General features: G+C 57.0%; 1 protein-coding gene across 5 annotated transcripts in view; it reads left to right on the forward strand.

The window, feature by feature from the left end:
- Nucleotides 1-2,024: 2,024 nt before the first annotated feature.
- The window catches only part of ITGB4 (integrin subunit beta 4), a 28,603-nt gene continuing 17,779 nt past the window's right edge, over nucleotides 2,025-12,848 (forward strand). Inside the window, exons 1-13 of one of the 5 annotated variants that reach the window (XM_033089826.1) lie at nucleotides 2,025-2,266; nucleotides 5,249-5,337; nucleotides 6,341-6,423; nucleotides 6,620-6,721; nucleotides 6,873-7,077; nucleotides 7,498-7,594; nucleotides 7,771-7,942; nucleotides 8,934-9,197; nucleotides 9,556-9,645; nucleotides 9,936-10,058; nucleotides 10,495-10,659; nucleotides 10,808-10,884; nucleotides 11,453-11,655. In XM_033089826.1, coding sequence (XP_032945717.1) covers nucleotides 5,259-5,337; nucleotides 6,341-6,423; nucleotides 6,620-6,721; nucleotides 6,873-7,077; nucleotides 7,498-7,594; nucleotides 7,771-7,942; nucleotides 8,934-9,197; nucleotides 9,556-9,645; nucleotides 9,936-10,058; nucleotides 10,495-10,659; nucleotides 10,808-10,884; nucleotides 11,453-11,655 — 1,660 coding nt within the window. In that variant the 5' untranslated portion in view covers nucleotides 2,025-2,266; nucleotides 5,249-5,258. Of the gene's footprint in view, nucleotides 2,382-5,248; nucleotides 5,338-6,340; nucleotides 6,424-6,619; nucleotides 6,722-6,872; nucleotides 7,078-7,497; nucleotides 7,595-7,770; nucleotides 7,943-8,933; nucleotides 9,198-9,555; nucleotides 9,646-9,935; nucleotides 10,059-10,494; nucleotides 10,660-10,807; nucleotides 10,885-11,452; nucleotides 11,656-12,848 lie in introns of all 5 variants that reach the window. The other 4 variants (XM_033089828.1, XM_033089829.1, XM_033089830.1 and 1 more) reach the window with 4 other exon arrangements.

The raw sequence follows: 12,848 nt of genomic DNA on the forward strand, positions 1-12,848 counted from the left end.
TCTGGCCCTAAGGGTGCAGAACAAGACAGCAAGGTTTTGTTTTTTGTAAAATTAACATGTAGCACAATGATTCTTAACCTTTTGGGGACCAGGAATACGTGTGGGAATACAGTGTAAGCGAAGGACTCTCTTCCCAGCAAACCCACATTTCTCCGTCAGATTGAGTTTTGCACTAGATCATTGATGGTCCCTGCTCCCCACCCTCAAGGTCCACACACAGGCTCCAGGTAATGAAACCCCAGATTCCAGACACCTGAGGAACCTCGTGGCCTGTCTTAGGGCCTTCCTGGGGCAGAAGTCTCACCTCTCAGCTACCTCAGGGCCCCAGCCCCTGTAGCCATTTTGAGAAGGATCTGGCAATGAGGAGAGGACGGAGCTGCTGAGCCCAGGGGAGTCGATGACATTGCTGCCTCTGGGCCTGAATCTCCTTCTCTAGGAGGGTGTCTCAGCCCCCCACCCACAGTGGGGCGCATATCACTTAGCGCAGGCCTCAACGGATGGTGCTGGCAGGCTGCTCTCCCATTTCTCAGGGTGCAGTGCTCACCTGCTGGAGTAGCTCAGTTCCATGGGGCTTTTGTGCTGCCCTGGCACACCCAGACCTGAGTGCCTCAACCAAACTGGGGCTCCTTCCACAGTGCTGCCAAATCCAGGAGCCAGCCTCTGTGAGTACCTGACCCACGCAGAGCAGCTCTCAAAGCCGACTGAGTAAGGTGGCTGAGTGGCGACTGTGGCTCACACAGCTGCAGTGAGCACTTGTGTGGCTTTCCCACATTCAGTCCCAGCTGTTCCCATGATCTCTCTGAGAGTTGGCAGCACATGAGTCTGATTACAGATGAGAATACTTAGGCTCAGGGAGGCTATCTAGCAATCCCATTTCGTTCAACCACATTTTTATTGAGCACCTGCTATGTGCCAGTCACTGTACTACCCTGTTTTCCCAAAAATAAGACCTAGCTGGACAATCAGCTCTAATGCATCTTTTGGAGCAAAAATTAATATAAAACCGGGTCTTATATAAGACCTGGTATATTATATTATATTATATTATATTATATTATATTATATTATATATTTATTATATATTTATTATATTTTATACTATATTATATTATATTACATTACATTATATTTATTATATAAGACCCGGTCTTATATTATAGTAAAATAAGACCGGGTCTTATATTAATTTCTGCTCTAAAAGACGCATTAGACCTGATTGTCCAGCTAGGTCTTATTTTCAGGGAAACATGGTAGGTGCTGGGATTAAAAAGACCCATCCTCAGGGTTCACAGTGCAAAAAGGAAGAAAAACCCCTAAACAGGTCGTTTCAAACCAATACAGTAGCTTGAAGCTGCACGATTGGGCAGGGGCACTGCCAGCGATCGGGTGTTGGCATTGTTGGCAGGTGGGGCTGGAGAAATGGATCGACTTGGGCTGTGGAGCAACGTGAGAGGCTCCAGTCTGAACACACATTTATCAGCGGCACTTGAAAGATTGAACGCGGGGGACTGGAGGGGTCAGATTTGCGAACCAGCGTTTCAAGAACAACTGTGACAATTCGAGTGCCTACTCCATGCCAGGGTGGTGCTCGCCTCTTGATGGGTATTACACGGTAAGGTTTAAGTAGCTCTCCTGAGAACACTCAGGGACCCAGTCTTTGCTGGGATCTCTCTCTGGATACACGTGGGTGTTGATGGGGAGGCTGCGGGGACCGAGTGAATGGCAGACCTGGCTTCGGGCAGTTCTTGGGCCCATCTCTCGCGCTGGCACAGGAAGGAGATAGGCAGGCGGTGCGCCCAGCCATCGCGTAGACCCACTGCCCGGGGTCTGGAGAAGGGAGGACAGCGATCCCGGCAGGGGGCTAAGAGGCCACCCCATGCCAGGGCACGAGTCTGGAGCTTGGAGGGGTGGGAAGGCGCCGCGCCGGGGCTTGACTGGAGTGAGAAGCAACGGCTCCTCCCCTGCCCCGCCGCGGTCCGTCGGGGCGCTGGGCTGGGCGCCGCGGGAGCCGCAGCCTTTTCCGGGGGGCGGGCCCGGCGGCGCTCCGGCTCCTGCCCCGACAGGTGCGCGCCGCGTGCAGGAATGCGACCAGCCTGACTCACCAGCGCCTCCTTCCTACCTGCCGCCGCCCCATAAAGCGGTCCACTCCCCTCCCCGCCGCCCGCCCCCACTGCAGCCCGCCCTCCCGACAGTCCGGTTCGCCGCGCCCCTGCAGCCCAGCCGCCGAACAGAGTTCAGCGCGGGGAGGGCGCGGGTCCGCGCCGAGGTAGGTGCAGCCTCTCAGCCTGCAGGCGCCGGGGACACGGGCGCAGAGCGGGAGGGCAGTAGCAGGTCGTCGGGCCGCACCACGCTCGCCCCTCCAGGTCCCAGAGCAGCCAGGGGTAGGTGCCCATTCTGGGACCTGGGAGGGAGGAGAAGTTGAGTGCCCACCCCAGCCTGGTCCACTATGCAGGGGAGCCGGTTGGGAGGGCCGGCTGGCTTTTGTTTCCCGGTTCTTCACTTTCCTGAAGGCTGGCGGACTCTAGCCCCTCTGCCTGTGTTGCCCAGGGCAGGTGCCCAGCCTGCCAGGGTGTGCCCAAGGGGCAGCTGGGGGCAAAGGGGCAGAGAACTGGAGAAGGCTCTTGGCTGTCAGACCTCTGGGCTAGAGGAGGGCAGCAGGGAGAGAGGCCTGGGTGTTGGGTGGGTGTTGGGGAGAAGTGGGCAGAAACCAGCTGCAGCTGGTAGGCGTACTGGGCTGGGCCTCTCGGGTTTGTAAAGACGGTGGAACAGCCCCATAGAGGCAAAGGCCCTTCCTGTTGGACTGGACAGGGCCTCTTTTATGCGGTGCACAGTCCAGCTGGGGTCTAGGGAGTCCCTGACTCTCCTCTTTTGGCCAAGCACATGCCTGCCCTCCCCACAAAGCCAGCTCAGGACACCCTTCCTCCAGGAAGCTCATCCAACAGCCCTGGGGACTGTGCCCACCACTGTAATCTGCTCGAGTGCCTGCCCCTTTTCCCACCCACTCGGCCCCTGGGTGGTCCTCTGATTGTGGCTCTAGGTGACTTTCTCCGGCAGTGGCTGGACTCCTCCTCCCACTATGGCCTTGCCATACCCTGAGCCTGAGGACTGAGCACAAGTGCCATGGTTGTTACTGCCTCTAACAGAGCTGGAAGTGAAGGCTGAGGGTCTCCACCCTGGGGGTTGAGGGGAGAAAGGAGAGCTTAAGGGACAACGGGGAAGAAGTGCCTGTCTCCTTGACCCTGATTTCCGTGGGAGAGAGCAGCCGAGGGAGCAGAAGATGGGAAAGCAGAGAGAGAGCTGTGGTGGGCAGGTACAGGGCTAAGCTGGGGTCCCGTGGGTTGGGAGGGGCGGTGGGTGTGGGGAGAGCCTCTGAGTGTGTGGGTGCATGTCCCTGTGTGCTGAAAGTGACAGCATTCAGGGTGGCAGTCACATACTCCCGGGACCGGGCTGGTACATAAAAAGGCCCAACAACCTGGTGGGGCCCAGGGTGGCCTAGAGAGTGCCCCGTCCAGCCCTCCCTGACCACATCTTCCGATAAACCCACCACCGTCTTACGTGAAATCTCATTTTTTTAACATCGACAACTACTTTTACAACTTTTTAAACACAATTTGAGTGCATAGCTAGCCTGCTGTCATTTTATAGCCTTTGAGGATAACATGGAGTTTAAATGGGGGTCCATTTAAATGGGGGTTTAGACTGCTGGGGTCCCATCCAGGCTCCCCCACTGCTGGCTACGGGATGGGGAAGCCTGGCAGCTTTGTGCCTTGTCTCCTCATCTGGGGAGTGGGGATAATGCAACCTCTCCCACTGGGTCTCTGTGCAGAGTAGATAACAGTCAAGTACATGAAGTGCTGGGCTCGTGCCGCTGTGTGCCCAGTCTGTGGGCACCAGAGGATGAGTAAGAGCCAGCTCAGCCCTGCAGTGCCTGTACCTGTGTGTGTAATGGTGCCTCAGGGAGGCCCAAGTCTGCAGCCGTATTGTGTAGCATGTGGGTGTGGTGCCTATGCCCCAGGCTGCAGGAAAGTCATTTCCCCCAAGGAGCGCTCCCTCCGCTGGCTCAGGGCTCCCTTATCCCAGCTGGCTCTGCCTGTGGGTGTGTTGGAGCGGCCAGTGGCCTCCTGGGGACTGCATGCATGGGAGGGAGGGAGGTTATGCCTTTCTGCCCCCCCCACCATGGGCCTCCCCAGCGTGCTAGGGGCCTCAGGGGACTGTCCCTGCCCCACGAGCCCAGGATTGAGAAAGGATGGGGGGGGGTGGAGGTGGGAGGCAGGGGGTATAGTGTGGTCTTGGATCACTGGGGGACTAGCCCTAGAGAAAGAGGCCAGGCTAACTTCCCACAGCTCTGCAGGCCTGCTGGCTCTGGCCAGTCCCTTTTCCCGAGGCAGCAGGCTGCCCATCTTTTAAAAGGCCTCAAGGATACTAGTGTCTGCCCTGAAGACCACTGATGAGCTGAGATAGTTTAATAGTGACCCCAAGGCAAATGGTGCTCCTGGGGTGGCTGGTACAGTGTATGTGTGTTTGGGAGCGGTGGGGGTGGAGAGGGGATTGTAATCTAGCTCCAAGCTAACTTTTGAAAGGGTGAACTGCCCAGAGGCCTCGAAAACTCAACTCTGGGGCAGGCAGAGATGGGGGTACGGCAGGGAACCCCACCTCTGATGGGCCAGGCAGCCATTGAGGAACCTGCCTCCTCCTGCCACAAGCCCCATATATGGAGAGGGACCCCTCTCCTCCTGGCTGCACCACCCTCACCAGAGGGCAAGTGGGCCAGGAGAGGGAGGGGTCAGGAAGGTAGAGCCAGGCCCTCTAGAGGTGGCCCCTCTATTGGGTGGCCGTACCCTGCCAAGACTGACCCAGGCCCACTGGGGTCTGAAGGGCAAAGGCAGAAACAGCCCTGCCCTCAGGGACCCAGCACAGAGACCTGGCACCAGGATAAGCTCCAAGCCCAGAGTCTTCAAAGGCAAGAGGGTAGGACCCTCCCTGGGCAGGCTGCAGGCCTGCAGGCGTGTAGCCACTCCAGGGATGGCAAGGAAGGGGGCAGTGGAAAAGAGGAGTCAGAGGCCCTGGGCACTGCCACTCGCAGGCCGGGTGGCCTTGAAATATCATGGGAGCGCTCAGAGCCTCACTTTCCACACCTGTGCAATGGGAATGGTAGCCTCTTCTGTGGAGCTCTGACAGGGACCCAGTGAGCTGATGGCACAGATCAGAGCTGTGGAGGTGTCGTGTGTTAATTATTACTGTTATACAGGACGAAGAGGATGGCAGGGCCACATCCCAGCCCATGGACCAGGCTGCTGCTGGCAACCCTGCTGAGTGTCAGCTTCCCCGGGGACATGGGTGAGTCTGGCACGCCCCTGCAGCACCCCTCCTGGTGGGGGCACACCTTCAAGGCACTGCCCTCACATGGGGACTTTTCACAGGGTGTCTCGCCCAGATACTCACTCAGCTATTCAACAAACCGACCACTGCACACAGTGAGGGCTGGGGATCCATGAGCCTGACAACACCAGGGGGTGGCGACTTGGTCTAGAAGAGAGAGGACACCCACCCAGAGCAAAGCACTCGTAGGATGTGCTGAAGCCTCAAAAACACAGTCAGAAAGTTTTGTAGGAACTCGGAGGAGAGAGAGAGAGAGATAGACCGGTGACTCATCACCTGCTCTCCAGGTGCCTGTGGTTGGCAAATGGCTGGAGCCAGCGCCTACCCATGTGGCCTGTCGGCTGGGGCCACGTTGATAGCGTGAAATAGACTGGGGGGGGCGCTATTTACACCCTGGAGACGAGCAAATGCTGCAGGTCAGGGCTTCTGCTGTCTCACCAGAGCCATTGTTAAATGGTGACAAGGAGCCATTGCCTGGAGCCCAGGAGACCACCCCCTGTGCACACTGGGTGCACACAGTAGGTCCTTCCTATAGTTTTACCTGAACAGAACCGGGGGGAATCCCAGTAACCTTTGGGGAAGCTCTGGAGTTTTACCTCATGTATATATACATACGACCTACTGTGTGCCAGGCCTTGGGTTAGGTACTAGGGACACAGCAATAAACAGAACAGACACAGTCCCCTTTACTCTGGAGGAGTGGGCAAGAGGGACCACCAGGGTGTCCCCGCCAGCAGATGGGCCAGTGCCTCTGTCTCAGCCCCCACCATCCTTCCCTCTGCACTCGGGTGGGAAGTTCCAGGTTTGAGCGCTGACTTTGCCCGTTTCTGGCTGTCCGACCTGGGGCCTTTGTTTCCTCCTCTGTGAACGGGGAGAGACGCCCCGCCTCTCAAGTGAGGATGCTGGTGGGGAAGGGCTCGGTCTTGGTGAGGTCTGTCTCAGTGGTCTGCCCGTCCCTCAGCAAACCGCTGCAAGAAGGCCCAGGTAAAGAGCTGCACCGAGTGCATCCGTGTGGACAAGGATTGCTCCTACTGCACCGATGAGGTGAGCTGCTGCCGGCTGGCCTGCCGTCGTTAGCCGGCACCATCTCCCCAACCTGGGTGCCCGCGTCACCACACCCTACCCCGGCTCTGGCCAAGTCCAATGAGCCATACCCTCTGCCCAGCCTCAGGGAATAAATCCAGGGTTGGGACAGCCAGGGGACAGGCTGCTCCCCTTGACCCCGTCTCCTTCTGGCCAGATGTTCAAGGAACGGCGCTGCAACACCCAGGCAGAGCTGCTGGCTGCGGGCTGCCGGCCGGAGAGCGTGGTAGTCATGGAGAGCAGCTTCGAGATCACAGAGGTGCCCGGAACTGGGGTCACGGGAAGTGGGCCGTCCATGCTCAATGCTGGCTATCTATGAGGGTCCATTGTGTCCCCAGCTGGGCTGAGAGGCTCCCCGTCAGGTCTCTGGAGTGACCCTGAAGCCAGCTGTCCCTCTCCCCTGGTCACAGGAGACCGCGATCGACACCACCTTTCGACGCAGCCAGGTGTCCCCGCAGGCGTTGCAGGTCCGCCTGCGGCCGGGCGAGGAACGGCACTTTGAGCTGGAGGTATTCGAACCACTGGAGAGCCCCGTGGACCTGTACATCCTCATGGACTTCTCCAACTCCATGTCTGATGATCTGGACAACCTCAAGCAGATGGGACAGCACCTGGGTACAGCGGGGCCAGCATGGAGGACAGAGGGGCAGGGTGGCCTCACCCAGCTGCTGGGCACCTGCTCAGGAGGCCAGGGCTCAGGACAGCTGCACCCAGCCCACAAGGAAGGACTGGACATCAGAACCGCCCCCTCAGTAGTCCCCACATTTTCAGGGCGGGGTCCTCAAGGTCTGGGACTTCAGAGAAGGCTACCTTCTCCAGCTTGCTCCGTGCCTGACTCTGGCTTCCCCCAAGTCCCGTTTCCCTCATCTGTAAATAGGGACAAGGGCTACTGTGAGCATGAATTGATACCCAGCATGCAAGGCGTTGACAATGGTTCCCCCCACCCTTCCTCCTTGCCCAGCCAGCCCTGGTCCCCCGTGTTGATGTGGGGATGTCCGGGCTGAGCGGCTCCCTCTTTTTTCTGTTAACACCCAGCCGAGGTCCTGAGCCATCTCACCAGAGACTATACTATTGGATTTGGCAAGTTTGTGGACAAAGTCAGCGTCCCTCAGACAGACATGAGGCCTGAGAAGTGAGTGACGGGGTGGGCAGGGGTCCTGGCCGTGTGGCCCACCTCCTCTCCACCCAGGCACTTCCAAGTCTTTTGGCTGAAATGAGCCAAGGGGGTGGCTTCCCAGAGAGGGAGGGCACGGGGGAATGTGGGGTCTTCTCCCCCTGAGTCTCTCTCTCCTTCCCACTTCTGCCCAGACTAAAGGAGCCCTGGCCCAACAGTGAACCTCCCTTCTCCTTCAAGAATGTCATCAGCCTGACAGACGATGTTGACGAGTTCCGGAGGAAACTGCAAGGAGAGCGGATCTCAGGCAACCTGGACGCACCCGAAGGTGGTTTTGATGCCATCCTACAGACGGCCGTGTGCACGGTGAGTGCCAAGGAGGAGCCTCCCAGCCTAAACGAGGGCTGTGCTTCTCCACAAGGGCACGAGCCACCCGCTGGCCTACTCTGGGGTCAGGCAGAGGCCCCCACCCCGCTGAGACAGGCTCCAACACTCTGGGTGGCTCTCAATTACAGTCCGGGTTTAGATGTGCCAGGAGCCACGGTCCCGCAGCCCGAGCATTCACAGCCTGCTTTTTTGCACTGGCCATCGAGGCCGACACGAGTCCTGCACGTCTGGAATCTTCAGTGTCCTGAGGCCAGCCTCCCACCCAATGTCTCCATTAATGCCAGTCTCCCAGAACCCATAAGCTGCTCAGTCTCCAACTGAGCAGGGTAGCTGAAGAGGGTACTTCTTTTTATGTACGCATCAATTTTTTCATTTTGAAAATAATAGCCCCGTATAACAATTTGGAAAACAAAGAACAGAAATTGCACATCATATCCCGCTGATAGTCAACCAGCATATTTTGTTCCCTTTTCCTTATTTTATGTAGCTGGAGACTGAAACTTGCTTTTTTGTTTTCACTTAACGCTATCCTAAGCGTTTTCTCTTTTGTAAGACACTGTTTTCAAAATCACCCCGCATATTTCCTAACAAATTGCCACGTACTGCTGTACTTTATTTAACAGCATTTTCCTTTAAAGTGACATGCGATACATTTTCCTGTGCCGTTAAAATAGTCTCGAGGGTGCTTCAGACCTTGTGAGGACAGTCAGATGGTTCAGCCCTTGCGTGGTGCCCACTTTGTGCACAGAGCTGCGTCCATTTCCCGTTGCCCATCACTGGTTTCCGGTTTTCACTGTCATCACTCCTGTGCTGTCGGTTACGTGCGTCATTCATGATGGTGGCATGCTGTTCGCGCTGTGGCCTAGCAGAGCCCCATGTTGGGACCCACGTCCGCTGCCCACATGACACTGCAGTGCATGTCGTCAGCAGGCAGCCTGCTCAGTAGGCATCCGCTCCTTACTGTCCCCAGGGTGACATCGGCTGGCGCCCTGATAGCACCCACCTGCTGGTGTTCTCCACTGAGTCGGCTTTCCACTACGAGGCTGACGGTGCCAACGTGCTGGCCGGCATCTTGAATCGCAATGACGAGAGGTGCCACCTGGACGCCACAGGCACCTACACTCAGTACAGGGCACAGGATTACCCGTCGGTGCCCACGCTGGTGCGCCTGCTTGGCAAACACAACATTATCCCCATCTTTGCTGTCACCAACTACTCCTACAGCTACTACGAGGTATGTGGCGGTGGCCTGGGCCTCACTGAGCGAAGGGAAGGCGGGTGAGGGGGGTCCATGGAGCTTCTCAGACACCCTTCCTCCCTTCCTTCCCTCCTTCTCCCATCTTCCGTACGCCCTCCCTCATTCCCCCGCTTCCTCTCAAAACCTCCAGGGTGTGCCCTGGTGAGGAGGGGAGGTGATGTGTCCATCAGCCAACCCAGGTGACGGCTAAGAGGGCAGGCTCTGGAATCACCAGCAGGTTCCAGGCCTTAGCGGCCCCATCTGCAAAGTGGGGATAAGCCCAGAGCTGTGGTCTGGATTCAACGAGATGATACTTGTCAAGGCTTAGCCTGGGGCCTGGCATTCTCTCCTGCAGAAGCTGCACACGTATTTCCCTGTGTCCTCGCTGGGGGTGCTGCAGGAGGATTCGTCCAACATCGTGGAGCTGCTGCAGGAGGCGTTCAATGTGAGGGGCAGTGCAGGCTCAAGTCTGCGTCCTTCCGGGGCAGGGCTGGAGAGGAGGCCGAACGGGCAAAGGATGTCTCAAGTCAGGGTTGACTAACAGGATAGGCCAGTGAGGAAGGGTCCCTGGGGCCCTGGGGAGCCCAGCTGGGCCGGGCCCCAGGCTCCTGTGGGCTCCGCCATGTTGACCCCACACCCAGTCCTCCATGCAGGTGGGGGTGGAGCGCAGCCAGGCCAGGCCAGAGTGGATGAGCCCAGCCTCCCCCAGACCACTGATCACCTGCCCTCCTTTAGCGCATTCGCTCCAACCTGGACATCCGGGCCCTGGACAGCCCCCGCGGCCTGCGGACAGAGGTCACCTCCAAGATGTTCCAGAAGACGAAGACTGGGTCCTTTCACATCCGGAGAGGGGAAGTGGTACGCCTCCATGGGGGCCCCGGTGCAGGGAGGGCAGGAACAGCCCTGTGAGAGGGGATCTGTCTGAACAGAGGTGAAGAGTGTGGCCTCCAGAGTCAGACAGGCCTGGATGTGAAGGCGTCTGGGTCCGCCCCGTGGATGAGCTGGCACTTTCCTCGCTTGTCCATAATCTCAGCTGCACAGCAGGATTAATGTACATGGAGCTCAGAGCGTTGCTCCAATGAGTGATTGGGCCCAAGCAGGCTGTTACTGTCATTGTTATGATTAAGTAACTGTGCCGGGAAGAAGGACGCTTTCAGCCCTGAGGAAGGGCAGGCAGAGAGCCGATGTCAGGGACCAGGCACATCCTGAAGCTTGACGGTCAAGGGCCTTCAGGCACAACGGCCCCCCTGGTTGCCTGGCGGGCCGGCCTGGGCTGACAGTGGGGTCTCCGCAGGGCACCTACCAAGTCCAGCTGCGGGCCATCGAGGACGTGGACGGGATGCACGTGTGCCAGCTGCCAGAAGACGACAAGAAGGGCAACATCCATCTGAAGCCTTCCTTCTCCGATGGCCTCAGGATGGACGTGGGCATCCTCTGTGACGTGTGCTCCTGTGAGCTGGTACGACACGGCCCCCCTGGATGGGAGGGAAGAGCTGAGCCATCCAACCCAAGCCCTGAGTAGGGAAGCAGAGCCTCCTGTGGCCACCTGTCCCTCGCAAGGTGCCCTGACAGGCCCCCCCATACACCCTACCATGTTTTTGTTTTAGCAAAAAGAAGTGCAGTCACCTCACTGCCACTTCCATGGAGACTTCATGTGTGGACACTGTGTATGCAATGAGGGCTGGTGAGTGTGCAGTACCCAGCAGGGCAGCGGGGCTGGCCCTGGGCACACCCTGGATGCCCGGCTGAGGGTGGGTGGTGGGCCATAGAAAGCGCTAGAAGAGGGCCACGTCCAGTTGTTAGGTGGATCCAGTTCAAAGCACTTTGAAATACATAGATACACAGACTATCACAGGAAAGACATACACGAATCGGGACAGTGGTGGCCGTCAGGGTGTGGGGATTGGGTGTTGGGGGACAGGCACAGGAGGGAGACTGACTCTTCACTCCATCCCTTTTGTACCTTTGGTGTTCTGAACCATGTGCACATATAATCTAATCAGAAATGAGCTCATAAATGAAGTGTAGTAGGGCTTTTAAAACTTCAAGATATTGAACAAGCCTGTCATGAGGAAGCGACAAGGGAGGGTGTCCCAGGGGACTGAGGTTTGAGTCAGCTCAGCCACTGCTGTCTGCATGACTTGGACCCACCGTGGGCCTCTCAGCGCCTCAGTTTCCTCATCTGTAAAATGAGATGGTAAAAGCCCCAGCCTTCTCCCAGGCTGTAGGGAAGTAAGTGGTTCCTCCCTCAGGAGTGGCAAAAACTGCAACTGCTCCACCGGCTCGCTGAGTGACACACAGCCCTGCCTGCGGGAGGGCGAGGACAAGCCATGCTCGGGGCGTGGCGAGTGCCAGTGTGGGCAATGCGTGTGCTATGGTGAAGGCCGCTACGAGGGTCAGTTCTGCGAGTACGACAACTTCCAGTGTCCCCGTACCTCTGGGTTCCTGTGCAATGGTGAGTTCAGCAGCCATGGCGGCCAGTGCTGGCGGTGTGGGACAGTGAGGGTGGCCTGGGTGCCCAGCCCCTGTTCTGCCCTACTGGTCTCTGGTCAGGATCCAGGTGGGGAGCGCCAGGCTGTGAGTCAGAATCCCCAAGTTTAGCCCCAGCCCTCCTCTGGACTCCCTGAGTGCTCCCCCAACTCCAGCCCCAACCTGGACCTCTCTCCCTCTCTATAAACTTGATGCCCAAGGCCAGCGTGACATTCCGTTTGTGTTTAGGACCCTGACTTCCCTGAGGTCCACCAGTCTGTGTCCACCTCCCTTCTTCACTCTCCTATCTCATTAGGGTGGGTACCACCCAGCTCCACCCTCAGGGGTTGGTGGCATATGGCATGGCGATCTTTCCTCTCTCAGAAGATGCTACATTTCTAGCAGGTGTGGCCTGAAGTTACATGTCCTCTGTAGCCCACCCAAGGCCTAACACAGTGTGGCCCAAGCCATGGGCACAATATCAGCCAAAGCTTCTGAGCTGGGCAGGAGTCATAGGACTGAAACAGGGGCCACATGGAAGGATTGAATGGTTGAATGGAGGAGGATGAATGAAAATCCACTCATCAAATACTTATTAAGCCTCAACTGTATATTTGCCACTGGGGGTCGAGCCCCTGCTTTTCTACCCTTTTGTCCATTCTTGCTTTTGTCAGACATCTCTCCTTTTCAACTATCCATCCCAAAGCGTGCTCGGAGAAATAAAAGGAAAAGCCAGTACATCTGGAGAAAGGCACACATTTGGCACAGGCAGGGCTTCAAGAGAAGAGGGGAGGGAGATGCTGGCAGGGGAAGGAGGCAAGGCCAGAGCACGAGGGGTTTGGCTTCCAGTCCAGGAAGCATCCAGTTCTAGTCTAGTTCAAACTTTTTCTTAAAGGGCCAGGAAATAAATGCCTTCAGGTTTGTGGTCTCTGTCACAACAACTCAGCTCTGCATTGTAGCAGAAAGCAGCATAGATAATACGGAAACAAATGAGTGTGAGTGTGGCTATGTTCCAAGAAAACTTTTGCAAAAACAGGTAGCGAGGTGGATTGGCCTGTGGGCCACTTAATCTAGTCTATGAATATTGGATTTTATCCTTTGGGCAAAAGGGAGTCGTTGGAGGTTTTGATTTTATTTTCTAGCTATTTGTACATTAACTTTTGTATCCAGCCACCTTGC

The sequence above is a fragment of the Rhinolophus ferrumequinum genome, chromosome 21, assembly GCF_004115265.2.
Source record: "Rhinolophus ferrumequinum isolate MPI-CBG mRhiFer1 chromosome 21, mRhiFer1_v1.p, whole genome shotgun sequence".
Taxonomy (NCBI): domain Eukaryota; kingdom Metazoa; phylum Chordata; class Mammalia; order Chiroptera; family Rhinolophidae; genus Rhinolophus; species Rhinolophus ferrumequinum.